General features: G+C 45.4%; 1 protein-coding gene across 1 annotated transcript in view; it reads right to left on the bottom strand.

The window, feature by feature from the left end:
- Positions 1–16,592, bottom strand: part of SLC2A9 (solute carrier family 2 member 9) — a 179,467-nt gene that overhangs the window by 63,801 nt on the left and 99,074 nt on the right. Inside the window, exon 7 of the mRNA XM_067735514.1 lies at positions 5,486–5,673. Coding sequence (XP_067591615.1) covers positions 5,486–5,673 — 188 coding nt within the window. The remainder of the gene's footprint in view (positions 1–5,485; positions 5,674–16,592) is intronic.

A 16,592-nucleotide genomic window follows, 5' to 3' on the forward strand; every position in this document is an offset into this window, starting at 1 on the left:
TTTCACTTGACTTTCTAGTATGTGAAAACCACTCATTGACTCTTCAGCCAAAAAGTACTGAACAATACGTAATGCTTGTTTAGGACAGTGGTTCTCAACTGGGGGCAATTTTGTCCCCAGCAGATGTCGGGCAACGTCGGGAGAACGTTTTTATTGCTGTATCTGCTGTCATCTAGTGGGGAGAGGCCGGGTAAGCTGCAAAACATCCTACAGTGGACAGGGCAGTCCTTGTGGCAATGAATTTTCCAGCCCCAAATGTGCACAGTGCTGAGGCTGAGAACGGCTGGTTTAGTGCAAGGTCTTAGAGATGGGCTGGCCAAACTGGCAGGGCCCCTGGTGCCAGGACATGTGAGTTTGACAGCACAGGCGTCACCCACTGTGACCTTGAGCAAGTCCTTGACCCTCTGTAAGCCTCAGTTTCTTCATCTAGAAAATGGGGACGGTGCCACCTACCCCGAAGGACCTTTGGAGCCAGAATAAAGCGATGAATGGAGATGTCTAGCAGTATTTACAACTGTCTTAACGTATGGACCATGTCCTCCCACCCCCAAATAAGTTCTGGTAAAACTAAGGGGACAAAAAAAAAACCAAAAAACTAAGGGGACAGAGCAAGTCTTAAAGGACATTTAAAGTTTTTCATCTGTGTTAGACAGCTCTCTTCCTTGGTGTCATGAATTATTTGGATTAAAAGGTAGCAGGTGCAGGGAGAGAGATTGGACTGAAGCACAGGACAGTTGGGCTCTGAGGCTGGGATTTGCTGCTAACGAGTGTTTATCCTTTTGTATGTAAGATGGAAGTAAGACTTGTCCCCTTGGCTTCCTAGGGATGACCTGGGGACACAGCCCAGTGACACATATGGGGATGCTCTGAGGGGGCCTTGGGGATCCTTCCTGCACGGGGTTTAAGCACCCAGACCTTGTAGCGAAATGGCTGAGGCTCCCCTTTCCACCATTCCTAGCTGTGTGACCTAGGGAAAGTATCTCAATGTTTCTGTGCCTAACAGTCATGCCTAGCTCACAGGGCTGCCATGGAGACAGCTCTTGGCTCATATTAAGTGCTAAGTAAGTGTGTGCTTGATTGTTATTACAGCTGAGCAGACAGAGGCTGGGCAAGGGAAAGCAACTGGTCTGGTTTAAAACTGCAGGTTTTGTGGTCACAGTGAGACAGAAAGCCAGGCCTCTGGATCTTGGCCCAGAGCTCTTTAATCTAGGCCACGTCAGGTTCCATGCCAAGCCGGAAGTATTACTCCTGATTTAAAGATTAAAAATAATCCTCGGGGCTTCCCTGGTGGCGCAGTGGTTGAGTGTCCGCCTGCCGATGCAGGGGACACGGGTTCGTGCCCTGGTCCGGGAAGATACCACATCCCGCGGAGCGGCTGGGCCCGTGAGCCATGGCCACTGAGCTTGCGCGTCCGGAGCCTGTGCTCCGCAGCGGGAGAGGCCACACTAGTGAGAGGCCCGTGTAACGCAAAAAAAAAAAAAAAAAAAAAAAAAATCCTCAACAAACTAAGAATAGAAGGAAATTACCTCAATGTAATAAAGGGCATATAGTTGTTTTATATTATTTTAGACACACCAGAATTCTCATGTTTACTGTTTGCATGGTGTATCTTTTCTCCATTTTTTACTTTCAAATTGTATCTTTATGTTTAAATGTTTTTCTCTTGTAAATAGGATATACTTGAGTTTTGCTTTCAGATGCATGCCAATAATCTCTTTTACTCGGAGTATTATTTCCCATTTACATTTCATATAATTATTGATATAGTTGGGTTTAATATACCCTTTTTGTTAAAAAAAACCCAAAACAACCCCTCCCAAAACAAAACAAAAAAATAAAGGGCACATACATGATAAGCCCACAGCTACCATCATACTCAACGATGAAAAACTGAAAGCTTTTCTTCTAAGGTCAGGAAGGTCTTAGAAGGATGCCCACTCTTGCCACTTTTATTCAACATAGTACTGGAGGTCCTAGCCAGAGAAATTAGGCAAGAAAAAGACACAAAATGCATCCAAGTCAGAAAGGAAGAAGTAAATTATCACTGTTTGCAAATGACATGTTCTTATATGTAGAAAACCCTAAGATACCACACACACACATACACATACAGAATGTTAGAACTAATAAACAAATTCGGTAAAGTTTTAGGATACAAAATCAACATACAAAAATCAGTTGCATTTCTATACACTAACAAGGAACTATCCAAAAAGGAAATTAAGACTATAATCCCATTTTCAACAACATCAAAAATAATAAAATACTTGAGAATAAAGTTAACTATGAAGGTGAAAGACTTTTACATTGAAAACTACAAAACACTGATGAGAGAAATGAAAGAAGACACAAATAAATGGAAAGATCTTCCATGTTCACGTGTCAGAAGACTTAATATGTATTAGTTAAAATGTCCATACTACCCAAAGCAATCTACAGATTCAATGTGATCCCCATCAAAATCCCAATGGCATATTTTACAGAAATAGAAAAAAATAATCCTGTAGTTTATATGGAACCTCAGAAGACCATGAACAACCAAAACAATCTTGAGAAAACACAGAACTAGAGGCACCACACTTCCTTATTTCAAAATATGTTATAAAGCCACAGTAATTAAGACAGTATGGTACTGGCATAAAGACAGACATACAGACTAATGAAACAGAAGGGAGAACCCAGAAATGAACCTATGCATATACAGTCAACTGATTGACAAGGGTGCCGAGAATATTCAGTGGGGAAAGGATAATCTTTTTGACAAATGGTGTTGGAAAAACTGGATATCCACACACAAAAGAATGAAATTGGACCCTTATCTTCACTCAAAATGGATTAAAGACTTAAACATAAGACCTGGAACTGTAAAACTTCTAGAAGAAAACATAGGGGGAAAACTTCCTAACATTGATCTTGGCAATGATTTTTTGAGTATGACACCCAAAGCAAAATTAGACAAGTGGGACTACATCAAACTAAAAAGCTTCTGCACAGCAAAGGAAATCATCAACAGCACACAAAGGCAACCAACAGAATGGGAGAAAATACTAGCAAACCATATATACCCGATAAGGGGCTAATATCCAAAATATATAAGGAACTCCTACATTTCGATAGGAAAAAAATAAAAATAAAGCAAAATGACAATAATAAATCCCCCCCCACCCACAAAGCTTCTAAAAAACCCTGTTAACAAGTAGGCAAAGGACTTGAATAGACATTTCTCCAAAGAAAACATACAAATAGCCAACAGGCATACGAAAAGAGTCTCAACATCATTAATCACCAGAGAAATGCAAATCAAAACAGCAAGAGATCACCTCACGCCTGTTAGGATGGCTGCTACTACTACTACCACCAAGTGCTGGTGAAGATGTGGAGAACTTGGGAGCCTAGTCTAGTGCACTCTTGGTGAGAATGTCAACGGGTGCAGCCACAATGGAAAACAGTATGGTGGTTCCTCAAAAAGCTAAAAATAGAGTTACCATATGATCCAGCAACTCCACTCTTGGGTTTTTATCCCAAAGAGTTGAAAGCAGGATCTTGAAGAGATGTTAGCACTCCTACATTCAATGCAGCAATAGTCACAATAGCCAAGATATGGAAATAACCTAAATGTTTGTTGATGGATGGGTGGATATAGAAAGTGTAGTATATACATTTAATGCAATATTAACCAGCCTTAAAAAAAAAGAAAGAAATCTTGCATTTTGTGACACTGTGGCTGAATCTGGAGGACATTATGCTAAGTGAAATGAGCCAGTCGCAGAGGACAAATACTGCACGATTTCACTGATATGAGGTATCTAAAATAGTCAAACTCATAGAAGCAGAGAGTCGAATTGCGGTTGCCAGCGGCTGGTAGAGGGAAAACTCGGTGTTGCTAATCAACAGGTGTAAGGTTTCAGCAAAGCAAGATGAACAAGCTCTAGAGATCTGCGCAATATGGTGCCTAGAGTTAACAGTACTGTGTTGTGCACTTGGACATTTGTTAAGAGGGAAGATCTCATGCTAAGTGTTCTCACAACGATAAGAAAAGAGATGGAACACAGTCAACGCGAAGCGGATGGCTGAGATCTCAGCACTGCTGGCTCTGGGAGCGGAGAGACTTTTTTTTCCATCTATGCTTATGCAGTGGGGCTTATAGATGCACCCGAGGGGAATTTATAAAGTTATACAGGGTATGCAAATTGGAAAATTATGTCCCAGCGGAGGAGAGAATTCTGTTTAGAAATGTCACGGTTCTCAATCTAAATGCCTCGTTAAATACAGATTCCATATGTGGTTTTATGACTCCACATGCTAACTTTAAAGAGTGGATACATTCTCTCTCTGCTTTCTCAGAATAGGCAGGGTGCATTTGAGACTGTCTAGCATGACCTTGGTCTTACAAAGAGAGGAAACGACAGGACTAATCCAAGGTCACGCTGTTAACCCAGGTGCTCCCTCATTCTGCTGACCAGACCAAGGTTAAACAAATAAGTAGGGAGATGATTTCATTTCATCCCACTGTTTCCAAAAAAAGAATTAAGAGTTGATGAAATGAGGCAGAGCATTGTGGTTGTAACTTCCTGTGCTGTAATCTTCCCTCTCCGGACAGGAATTACTCCCCTTTCAGGTCACCTCCCCTACATACCCACAAACACCCTCCCTGCTGACTTTTGTATGCCAGGCTCATACACACAGGGCAGTTATTTTACCCAGACCTCTTCAGAAGTTCCCTTCTCCCTCCCTCTAGGCCTAGCCACACTTGTCCTGAGCTACGTGAGTGACCTCAGAGGTAGTTTGGATGCTTCGGTACAAGAATCTCCTCTATGCATCCCTGCCAAGTGGCTGGCCAGCTGGCTTGCACACTTTCATGAATGGGGAACTCACCACCCCTGGAGGCAACCCACTCTTTTCCAGAAGGGACAATAATAATAATAATCCTAAGTGTGCCTCCTAGGCCTCAAATTCCTGAATTCTACCTTCTGGGGCCCCCAAGACAGAAGGGGCGGCTTTGTCCATCAGAGGGTTAGGGAACCCCATGCAAGACTCCCTCCTCCGGTTTCCCTGCCCACGTCAACTCAGGCCCCAAGAAACTTTCTCTTTAAAGCCTTGAGGTTTTCTCAGGCCAAGTTGGGCACTGAAGCCAGCCCAGCCAAGGGTACTTTTATTTAAATCATCTCAGTGTTGCTCACTTATGACTTCCTAATATCCATTTTATTAAGAAATACGACTTTTAAGTATTTCTAAGGATAAGTAATTATACTGATAGGCAGCCTTTATTAAGGGGTAATTCTGGGCTAGCTGCTTTATTGAACACCTTGCATGGATTATTTCTTTCAGTATTACGTTATCCCATTTTACAGATGCAGAAACTAAAGATCAGGTTATGTGGTTGCCCAATGGCACAGAGCTGGGGCTGGGACTTGGGCGTCCAGGCCCTGAACTGCCCCTCTCCCATGCCTCCCTCTGGTTCCTCCATTTGGGCAGGAGCACTCACCGCATTGAGGCCACAGAGCTGGTAACAGGCCATGGTGATGACCACAGTGATGACCTGCCAGTGGACAGAGGGACTCCTGAGCAGCTCCAGCACGGACACCAGACGGCTGTTCCTCTGCTCGCGGCTCTCCGCCAGGACCTCCTCCACCTCTCGGGAGACGTCCTCTTTGCCCAGGAATGTCTGGAAGGCTGCCAACAGGGACAAGCACAGATTTCAGTGGGATTAGGATGTCCGTTGTGTCTGATGCTGGGTCCCACAGGGATGGTTGGTCCATCCAAGACACACTCCTTGTCAGGGATGCAGCTGGCAGGGCTCTTTGAAACCATGGAGTGCCAAGCCTTTGTCTAAAAGTTGGAAAACAGAGGCCCTGAGAGATGCAATGACTTGCCCAAGGTCACTGAGCTGGCCAGGAGAAGAGCCAAGAGAGAACCAGGCTCTCCTGATGGATCCCACAGCAAAGCCCGTCTCTACCACTGGGTAGATGAGCAGTGCCCCGTGCCTCACATGGCTCCTGTAATGATTGGGTGATGTAACACATGCTAAACCCTGGTTTCATGAATAAAACTGAGCCCCTCCTGTTTGCCCGACCCTGTGTGCTCATCCTCATAGGAGACATCCAGACAGAGGTCTGATCGCCACTTGCTCAGGATGCCCAGGAGTCGATTCTATCTTCAGAAGGAGGATTGAACTAAATGATCTCCAGGGTCCTTTCCACAAGCCCCTCTGAAACACAGAAACCTGGGTTGGAATATTCTCAAAGAGCTAACCTTCCCAGGATTCAAGCTCACCCATGTGACTCAGGCCTTTCCCAGGCTGAACACTGCAAATTTCCAGCTTCAGCGAACCTGTCATTTTTTTTTTTTTTTACCAAGCCCTTAATTGAGTAAACCTCCACGGATATATGCACAAATGTGGGCTGTCTGATGAGACCCCTGAGATCACAATAATCAGATCAGGGGGGACGCATTTAGAACATGGATTTAAATATTCAGCACTTATATATTCATCCTCCTACAGGGATGGTGGCTATGGTGACGGCTCCTGTGGACATTCCATTCCAGACACAATGGGCATCATCTCTAAAAACACTGCTCTGCATCACAGGCCATGTGAAATTGCTCTTCTTAGGTAGGAAAAAAAAAAAGACAAAACTGTTAAATTTCTCCAGATTCTCCAAGAAGCAAGCCCAGGAGTATATTGAAAACTGTCTCAGAATGTCTCTTTTGTAAGCTGTAATTTAATATTTTTCCTAGCATTTATTAAGGGTAAGTGGAAGAAACAGCTGAATGAGTAATGTTTCTGCAGCATGCACTAAACCATAGTATTTCTCAAAGTTCAAAAATGCAACATTCATGTGACAAAGTAATCCTAGAGTATTAGGGCAAGAAAATATTTATCTCTCCTCCCTGACATACATGCTTTCCATATAAAATAAGGAGAACTTTAGAACTTCTTTTTTTTTTCCTTTTTACCTTGGCTGCCAGGAAGCTCAGCTAAATTCAGTGTTCAACTTTTAGAGTTTCCTGGAGCAAAAAATCTCTCTTCTTCCTCTTAAAAGTTCTGTTCTCCTTCTTTTAAATCATCCACTTAACTTCCCTGTTGTATTTATGTTCATAAAAAGTTTGCTTCTACTTGTCCCACACCCCTCCTTCTGTGGTTCCCCTGAATGGGTGACGAAGAGTATCTCATGCGACTGGCCTGGCAGACGTGAAGATGCGCCACTCAGGCTCCCTTCAGGAAAGGACTTGGCTTCTGGGCTGTGAGGAGGTTGGTTAGTCAACAGCCTCCAGCTCTTAGCTTCAGGGGCATGCATCTCATCTTTGAAGCCCAGGAAATGCTATTCTCATAGTGGTCCCAGCCCACGACTGAGCATGGCTGTGGTGCAAGGGCCCAGCCATCCTTGCCCAGTAGGGACTCATGTAATGCACAAGTGTTGTTCCGGGGCTCCCTCCAGGGCTGGCAGAGACCTTGCCAGGTGGCCTTGTGGTCTGAGGCTTCCTCTGCTCAATCCTGCTGCGCCCTTTCCCTGCCCAGCTGTTACTCCCCAGGGAAACATCTGTACTCCTAACTCCTTCTCAGCCTCTGTTTCCTGGAGAAGCCAACCTGCAACAACTAATTACTTGACAGGGCAAAATCATCAGTCAGCGTCACTCTGTTTCCAACTTTGGAAGTGCCAAGCTGCTTTGGTTCTCACACCTTATCCTGAACTATCCCAGTAGTCCATAACTGCTCTCCTGGGTCCAGTCTTCTCGTGCCCTGTGGAGCTCCGACCATAACCCCCTCTGCACACTGCAGCATCAGCACCCATCTCACCAGTGCACTTGATTCTAAAAGGCCCCTTGGCCTCTACACTCTGCAGAGTGAAGGTCAGGCTCCATGGCCCAGTCCATGGCTCTCCTTCAGCTTCTCTCCTGCTGCCCCCATCTTTGCATGCATCTCTCTTGGATGTGCAAACATGCATCTCAGCTTTCCTACACACGCTGTGCTTTCTTGGTTCTCTGCACTTGGCCGTGCCCTTCCCTCTGCCGGAAATGTCCTTCCTGCCATTCCTTGCCTGGCTAACTTCTCCTCCCTCCGGATGCCAGAGCCTAGGCTCTCACAGCCCTCTGTGCTTTCCCACCTCGGTGCTTTCTCTCCACACTGTCATCGGCACCTCCTTTCCACCTGCTGTGAGCACTTTGAAGCCCACTTCCTGGTGCCCGGTTGGAGGGCAGATGCCAAGTTCGTGTTTGTTGATCTGAGCTGAACCAACCCAGCTGGCAAACCCACTGCCTTCCCTGAAAGCAGCATTTCTCCATCTTGGCACTTCTGACGTCTGGGGCCGGAGAACTCTTTGTGATGGGAGCAGTCCTGTGCATTGTAAGGAGTTTAGCAGCAACCCCTGCCCTCTTACCCACTAGATGCCAGAAGCACCCCCTCAGTTGTGTCAATCAAAAATGTCTCCAGGCATTATTGAAAACAGCCAAGACATCAAACAACCCAAGTGTCCATTGATGGATGAATGGATACAGAAGATATGGTATATATATATATACACACACACACACCCCCTCCACACACAATGGAATATTATTCAGCCTTAAAAAAGAAGGAGGGCTTTCCTGGTGGCTCAGTGGTTGAGGGTCCGCCTGCCGATGCAGGGGACGTGGGTTCATTCCCCGGTCTGGGAGGATCCCACATGCCGCAGAGCGGCTGGGCCCGTGAGCCATGGCCGCTGACCCTGCGCACCTGGAGCCTGTGCTCTGTAACGGGAGAGGACACAGCAGTGAGAGGCCCGCGTACTGCAAAAAAAAAAAAAAAAGAAAGAAAAAAAAGAAGGAAATCCTGCCACTTGCAACAACATGGATGGGCCTTGAGGGCATTATGCTGAGTGAAATAAGTCAGACGGAGATCTGACTTATGAGCTCAGTTATATGTGGACTCTAGCTCTCCCCACCCCAAACCAAGCTCATAGACACAGACAACAGATTGGTGGTCGTCAGAGGAAGGAGGTGGTAGGTGAGTGAAAAGGGGGAAGGTGGTCAAAAGGTGCAAACTTCCAGTTAGAAAATACGTAAGTCCTGGGGATGCCACGGACAGTAGGGTGACTATAATTAATAATACTGTATTGAAAAAAAAATAATACTGTATTGGATATTTGAAAGTTGCTAAAAGAGTGTGTCAAGCGGGGGCCTCAGAGAGCCTTGTGGCCTGGCACAGGGGCTCAGAGGCCCCTCCCAGGTGGGAGACCCCCATAGATGTCCACCAATACTAAGAAAAGCTTGCTTTGCTCAAAACCTGCCCATGGCGCCTGGCTGGACACAGAGTCCTTTGGGGCAGGAAGGGGGTGAGTGGCTTCCTTAGGTAAATTCTAATGTCCTCTTTTCCCTGGAGGCCATGGGCCTGTGGTCAAGGGGGGACATGGCTTTGAATTCTCCTCTGCCTCAGCCTCAAGGCCAGCAGGTCTATGGCTGGGCCAGTGACCGCAGTCCAGGATGTCTTGGGGGGGGGGTGGGGGTGGTTTGGCTTTGCCTGGCTCTGCTGATTGGCGGACAATTGAGTTTCAGGTATCCCAGGCATATCATCAACTCTGATCAGTTCTACAGAACACAGAGCCCTTGCGGGGGACAGCACTGGCCTTTTAAAGGGAGGGTCTCAGGCCTGGTTGATGGAAGTCACAGGCCATTCAGAGCCAATGCTCAGCACGAGCTTACTGAGCATCTACTAGGCCTCAGGCACTGTGCTAAACAAAAGCCGCAGACCCTGCACCGGCGAGGTGGTGTCCCCATCACATCACATTTCCTAACAAGCTTTTGTAGAATTCTCATCCCAAGAGAGGCTCCATGGAAACCAGATTCCTTGATCAGAGAAGTTTAGTGTCATTGCATGAGCACTCTGTCTCTTGGTGGTTCAAACTTCACATTAGAATAGTAAAGGTCCTGATAAGTCCTGCAGGAAAGACACCCATTTAGTTTTGTTTGGCTTCACTTTTCCCAAATGTATTTGCTGGGGTACCTACTAACAACCTGCAGAAGTACATCAAGAAGTGTGATTCTAACTTTATATGGCACATATCACAGAGGCACTGAATCCAGGACATCCTGGGAGCCTGGAGGGGGAATCTCATGGACGGCATTGAGCGGAGAGAGGAGGCAAACATCACCAGACAAAAGGCTATTTTGTCTTTTAGGAGGCACTTTGAAGAGCAGAAAAAATCTGAGGTAGGCAGAATAATGACCCCCCAAATCAGTCCATGTTCTAATCCCCAGGACCTGTGAATATGTTAGCTTTCATGGCCAAAGGGACTTTGCAGATGTGATTAGGTTAAGGACCTTGAGATGGGGAGGTTACCCTGGATTATCGGGGTGGGTCTAATGTCATCACAAGGGTCCTTATAAGAGGGAGGCAGGAGGGTCAGAGTGAGAGAGAAAGAGAGGTGACCATGGAAACAGAGGTTGGAGGAGAGACACACTTTGACGAAGGAGGAAGGGGCTGTGAGCCAAGGAATGCAGGTGGCCTCTACAAGCTGCAAAAGAACAGGAATGATTCTCCCCTAGAGCCTCCAGAAAGGAACACAGCCCTGCTGGCACCTTGATTTTAGCCCATTGAGTCCTATTTTGGAGTTTTGACTTCCAGAACGGTAGGATAATAAATTTATGTTTTAAGTCACTAAGTTTGCGGTCATTTTTTACAGCAGCAAAGGGAAACAAATGCACAGCCATTCGATAGCTGTAGGTTCTACCCCACCACGACCACTCACTTTCTGTATGACATGGGAAAAGCATCTGACCTCTCAAGCCTTAGGTCTCATCTGTAAGGTAGGGCTGAGGCCACCTATGTCTCCAGGTCACTAGGACATCCACCTGGGGGAGCGTAGGCAGGGCACCAGCCTGGAGCCTGGTTCACTGCAGATGCCCTTCGGTGCCCCCTTTCAGGGACAAGTAACCCACTGGGAGGCTAGTAGGCACGAGTGAAACCAGCATCATGCAAAACCTAATAAGGGCAAATGTGGGGTATATCTGTCCAGTGCTGTCTGGGTCTAGGAGGGAGGGTTTGGAAGGGAGGGGGGCTGCAAACTCAGGCTGTGCAGCTGCCAGCCTGGTATTTAAGCACACAGCCCTAGATGTCAGGCCCTGGCTTGGGTACCCATGGAAGAATCGCTCAGCCTCTCTGGGTCCCGTTCTTACCTCTAACACAGTGATGACACTCGTGCCAGCCTCTCAGGCTGTGAGGACTGGGTAGTGGGCACACATCTGGGGGGGTGTTTGGTTCATGTGTCACGTGTTAGCTGGACCCACGTGGACGATACAGGCCAGGAGCCTCCAAGGGACGGGTCTGGGAGACATTTTGTGGCTGGAGCCTGGATGGGCTCAGGGGTTTGGAAGTGGGCAGCATGGCGATGGGGAATGGGGACGATGAGCTGGAGGCTATGGGACCCTGCGAGCTCCTGTCCGCACTGTCGCAGAGGGCGGAGCCCACATTCTGCCCGCCCACGCTTCACACCGCAACGCGAAATAAAGAAAAACAGGTGTTCTTGACCAGGTCCAACTCACAGCCCTGAAGTTTCCCAGATCAATGTTGCGCTGTCTGGAAGTGGTGCCCGAGCCTGGCAAACTCGGAGAAAGAGCTGAAGGTTAAGGGCAGCGTGATTCAGGCCCTGAAATACCCGCAAAATGCCGCACCCTGAGTAAAAATGGGAAGAGGTGTGTGACGAAGAGGAAAGGGACAGGCCCTGCAGATGGGCTGAACTGGGTCCCACCCCGGATCTGCCGCCCATCAGCTGTGGAGCCTGCAGGCCTCCGGAGCCTCACGCTCCCGCTTCCTGGGGTTCCAGAGGGGTCAGTGTGATGATCTGGTGCAGTGACACCTGCCAGGTCACCACACCTGTGATGGGTTGTGTAACGGTGGGGAGGTGATTAAGAGCCCCAGCTCTGGGGCCACGCTGCGTGGGTCTCCATCCCGACGTCACCACTTTTCACCTAGTCTGATGCCAAGCCAGTTACTTAATGCTTCCGTGCCTCAGTTTTCTCATCTGTAAAATGAGCATAACAGCATTGGGGCTGCCAGTAGTATTAAACACCAGCAGTCACGAAGTCCTTAGAACAGGGCTGACTCTTTTTTTTTTTTTTTTTGCGGTATGTGGGCCTTTCACTGCTGTGGCCTCTCCCGTCGCGGAGCACAGGCTCCGGACGCGCAGGCTCAGTGGCCATGGCTCACGGGCCCAGCCGACCCGCGGCACGTGGGACCCTCCCGGACCGGGGCACGAACCCCCGTCCCCTGCACCGGCAGGCAGACTCCCAACCACTGCGCCACCAGGGAAGCCCAGGGCTGACTCTTAATGAGCTGTAAGTACTAGAAGTCCGTCAACTATTACAGAAGGTACTTGGTACAGTACCTCCCGGCTCTTCCTTCTTTTATCTTCCTTTTACCTTAACCTGACAATGGGTACAAAACACTATAATCTATCGTGACCCCATAAACATGTGTTTAAGTCCTAACCTGTACCTGGGAATGTGAATTTATTTGGAAATGGGGTCTTTGCAGGTGTCATTTCGATGTCAGTTAAGATGAGGTCATCCTGGAAGAGGGCGGACCCTTTATCCAGTATGATTCTTTTCCTTATAAGAAGAGAAGAGACAGAGAGACAGACACGCACAGGGAAGACGGCCACGTGATGACAGAGGCAGGGACTGCAGTGACGTGGCTTTCAAGCCAAGGATTGCCGGCAACGCCAGAAGCTGGGAGAGAAAGCAGGTCCTGCCACCTTGATTTCTGGCCTCCAGCTCTGAGAGAATAAGTTTCTGCTGTCCTAAAGCCACCCGATTTGTGGTACTTTGTTCCAGCAGCTACCACATGTGATCACCTCCATTAGCATTTATCACCTCGTGCTAGAGCAAAGCACAGAGCAACCTGGAGACTTGTTCTCGTGACCCGGAGGGGCCCTGGGACAAGGCAGGCCGAGGGATTTCGGTGGGAGCCTAGGGTGCCTTTGCAGTCACGTGTTGGGGACAGCACTGAACTCAGCATGGGGCAGGCCTCGGTGTTTCTAAAAATAGGAGGTTTCATCGAAGCACTGATTTTCAACTGCTATTGTTATTTAAGAGGAGGAAATCATTGGGTTTTTAACTCAGGTTTGGTTTCTTTTTATTACTGACAGCAGTAGGATCCACAGGGAGGGATGTCAGAAGGGGGGAGTAAAAGATATTGGAACTCATGTTTATACTACAACATTTCATTATGGACCAACCCTGGAGTCTTCACATGGCCCACATGAGGCGGGTATGGGGGTTCCACCGTGCACAGGAGCTGCCAGCCCTTTTTCTTTGCTTTCAGCGTAGAGTGATATATTGAAGTTACGTATGCAATTTACTGGTTAGTGGATTTGAGAATGATAGTTTTCAGGGGTTTTTTCTACATCTTTATTGGAGTATAATTGCTTTACAATGGTGTCTTAGTTTCTGCTTTATAACAAAGTGAATCAGTTATACATATACATATGTTCCCATATCTCTTCCCTCTGCGTCTCCCTCCCTCCCACCCTCCCTATCCCACCCCTCTAGGTGGTCACAAAACACCGAGCTCATCTCCCTGTGCTATGTGGCTGCTTCCCCCTAGCTATCTATTTTACATTTGCTAGTGTATATATGTCCATGCCACTCTCTCACTTTGTCACAGCTCACCCTTCCCCCTCCCCATATCCTCAAGTCCATTCTCTAGTAGGTCTGTGTCTTTATTTCTATCTTACCCCTAGGTTCTTCATGACATTTTTTTTTCTTAAATTCCATATATTTGTGTTAGCATACGGTATTTGTCTTTCTCTTTCTGACTTACTTCACTCTGTATGACAGACTCTAGGTCCATCCACCTCATTACAAATAGCTCAATATAGTTTCTTTTTATGGCTGAGTAATATTCCATTGTATGTATGTGCCACATCTTCTTTATCCATTCATCCAATGACGGACACTTAGGTTGTTTCCATGTCCTGGCTATTGTAAATAGAGCTGCAATGAACATTTTGGTATATGACTCTTTTTGAATTATGGTTTTCTCAGGGTATATGCCCAGTAGTGGGATTGCTGGGTCATATGGTAGTTCTTTTTGTAGTTTTTTAAGGAACCTCCATACTGTTCTCCATAGTGGCTGTACCAATTCACATTCCCACCAGCAGTGCAAGAGTGTTCCTTTTTCTCCACACCCTCTCCAGCATTTATTGCTTCTAGATTTTTTGATGATGGCCACTCTGACTGGTGTGAGGTGATATCTCATTGTAGTTTTGATTTGCAATTCTCTAATGATTAATGATGTTGAGCAGTCTTTCACGTGTTTGTTGGCAGTCTGTATATCTTCTTTGGAGAAATGTCTATTTAGGTCTTCTGTCCACTTTTGGATTGGGTTGTTTGTTTTTTTGTTATTGAGCTGCCTGAGCTGCTTGTAAATTTTGGAGATTAATCCTTTGTCACTTGCTTCATTGGCAAATATTTACTCCCATTCTGAGGGTTATCTTTCTGTCTTGTGTATGGTTTCCTTTGCAGTGCAAAAGCTTTGAAATTTCATTAGGTCCCATTTGTTTATTTTTGTTTTTATTTACATTTCTCTAGGAGGTGGGTCAAAAAGGATCTTGCTGTGATTTATGTCATAGAGTGTTCTGCCTATGTTTTCCTCTAAGAGTTTGATAGTTTCTGGCCTTACATTTAGGTCTTTAATCCATTTTTAGCTTATTTTTGTGTATGGTGTTAGGGAGTAATCTAGTCTCATACTTTTACATGTACCTGTCCAGTTTTCCCAGCAACACTTATTGAAGAGGCTGTCCTTTCTCCACTGTACATTCTTGCCTCCTTTATAAAAAAATAAGGTGACCATATGTGCGTGGGTTTATCTCTGGGCTTTCTGTCCTGTTCCATTGATCTATATTTCTGTTTTTGTGCCAGTACCATACTGTCTTGATTACTGTAGCTTTGTAGTAGAGTCTGAATTCAGGGAGCCTGATTCCTCCAGCTGTGTTTTTCGTTCTCAAGACTGCTTTGGCTATTCGGGGTCTTTTGTGTTTCCATACAAATTGTGAAATTTTTTGTTCTAGTTCTGTGAAAAATGTCATTGGTAGTTTGATATGAATCTGTAGATTGCTTTGGGTAGTATAGTCATTTTCACAATGTTGATTCTTCCAATCCAAGAACATGGTATATCTCTCCATCTATTTGTATCATATTTAATTTCTTTCATCAGTGTCTTATAATTTTCTGCATACAGGTCTTTTGTCTCCTTAGGTAGGTTTATTCCTAGATATTTTATTCTTTCTGTTGCAATGGTAAATGGGAGTGTTTTCTTGATTTCACTTTCAGATTTTTCATCATAAGTGTATAGGAATGCCAGAGATTTTTGTGCATTAATTTTGTATCCTGCTACTTTACCAAATTCATTGATTAGCTCTAGTAGTTTTCTGGTAGCATCTTTAGGATTCTCTATGTATAGTATCATGTCATCTGCAAACAGTGACAGCTTTACTTCTTCTTTCCGATTTGGATTCCTTTTATTTCCTTTTCTTTTCTGATTGCTGTGGCTAAAACTTCCAAAACTATGTTGAATAAGAGTGGTGAGAGTGGGCAACCTTGTCTTGTTCCTGATCTTAGTGGAAATGCTTTCAGTTTTTCACCATCGAAGACGATGTTGGCTGTGGGTTTGTCATATATGGCCTTTATTATGTTGAGGAAAGTTCCCTCTATGCCTACTTTCTGGAGGGTTTTTATCATAAATCAGTGTTGAATTTTGTTGAAAACTTTCTCTGCATCTATTGAGATGATCATATGGTTTTTCTCCTTCAATTTGTTAATATGGTGTATCACATTGATTGATTTGTGTGTATTGAAGAATCCTTGCATTCTTGGAATAAACCCCTGTTGGATTCTGTTTGCTAGTATTTTGTTGAGGATTTTTGCATCTATGTTCATCAGTGATTTTGGCCTGTAGTTTTCTTTCTTTGTGACATCCTTGTCTGGTTTTGGTGTCAGGGTGGTGGTGGCCTCGTAGAATGAGCTTGGGAGTGTTCCTCCCTCTGCTATATTTTGGAAGTTTGAGAAGGATAGGTGTTAGCTCTTCTCTAAATGTTTGATAGAATTCGCCTGTGAAGCCATCTGGTCCTGGGCTTTTGTTTGTTGGAAGATTTTTAATCACAGTTTCAATTTCAGTGCTTGTGATTGGTCTGTTCATATTTTCTATTTCTTCCTGATTCAGTCTTGGCAGGTTGTGCATTTCTAGGAATTTGGCCATTTCTTCCAGGTTGTCTATTTTATTGGCATAGAGTTGCTTGTAGTAATCTCTCATGATCTTTTGTATTTCTGCAGTGTCAGTTGTTACTTCTCCTTTTTCATTTCTAATTCTATTAAGTCTTCTCCCTTTTTTTCTTGATGAGTCTGGCTAATGGTTTATCAATTTTGTTTATCTTCTCAAAGAATCATCTTTTAGTTTTATTGATCTTTGCTATCGTTTCCTTCATTTCTTTTTCATTTATTTCTGATCTTATCATTATGATTTCTTTCCTTCTGCTAACCTTCGGGTTTTTTTTGTTCTTCTTTCTCTAATTGCTTTAGGTGCAAGGTTAGGTTGTTTATTCGAGATGTTTCCTGTTTCT

This window comes from Pseudorca crassidens, chromosome 4 (assembly GCF_039906515.1).
Source record: "Pseudorca crassidens isolate mPseCra1 chromosome 4, mPseCra1.hap1, whole genome shotgun sequence".
Classification (NCBI taxonomy): Eukaryota; Metazoa; Chordata; class Mammalia; order Artiodactyla; family Delphinidae; genus Pseudorca; species Pseudorca crassidens.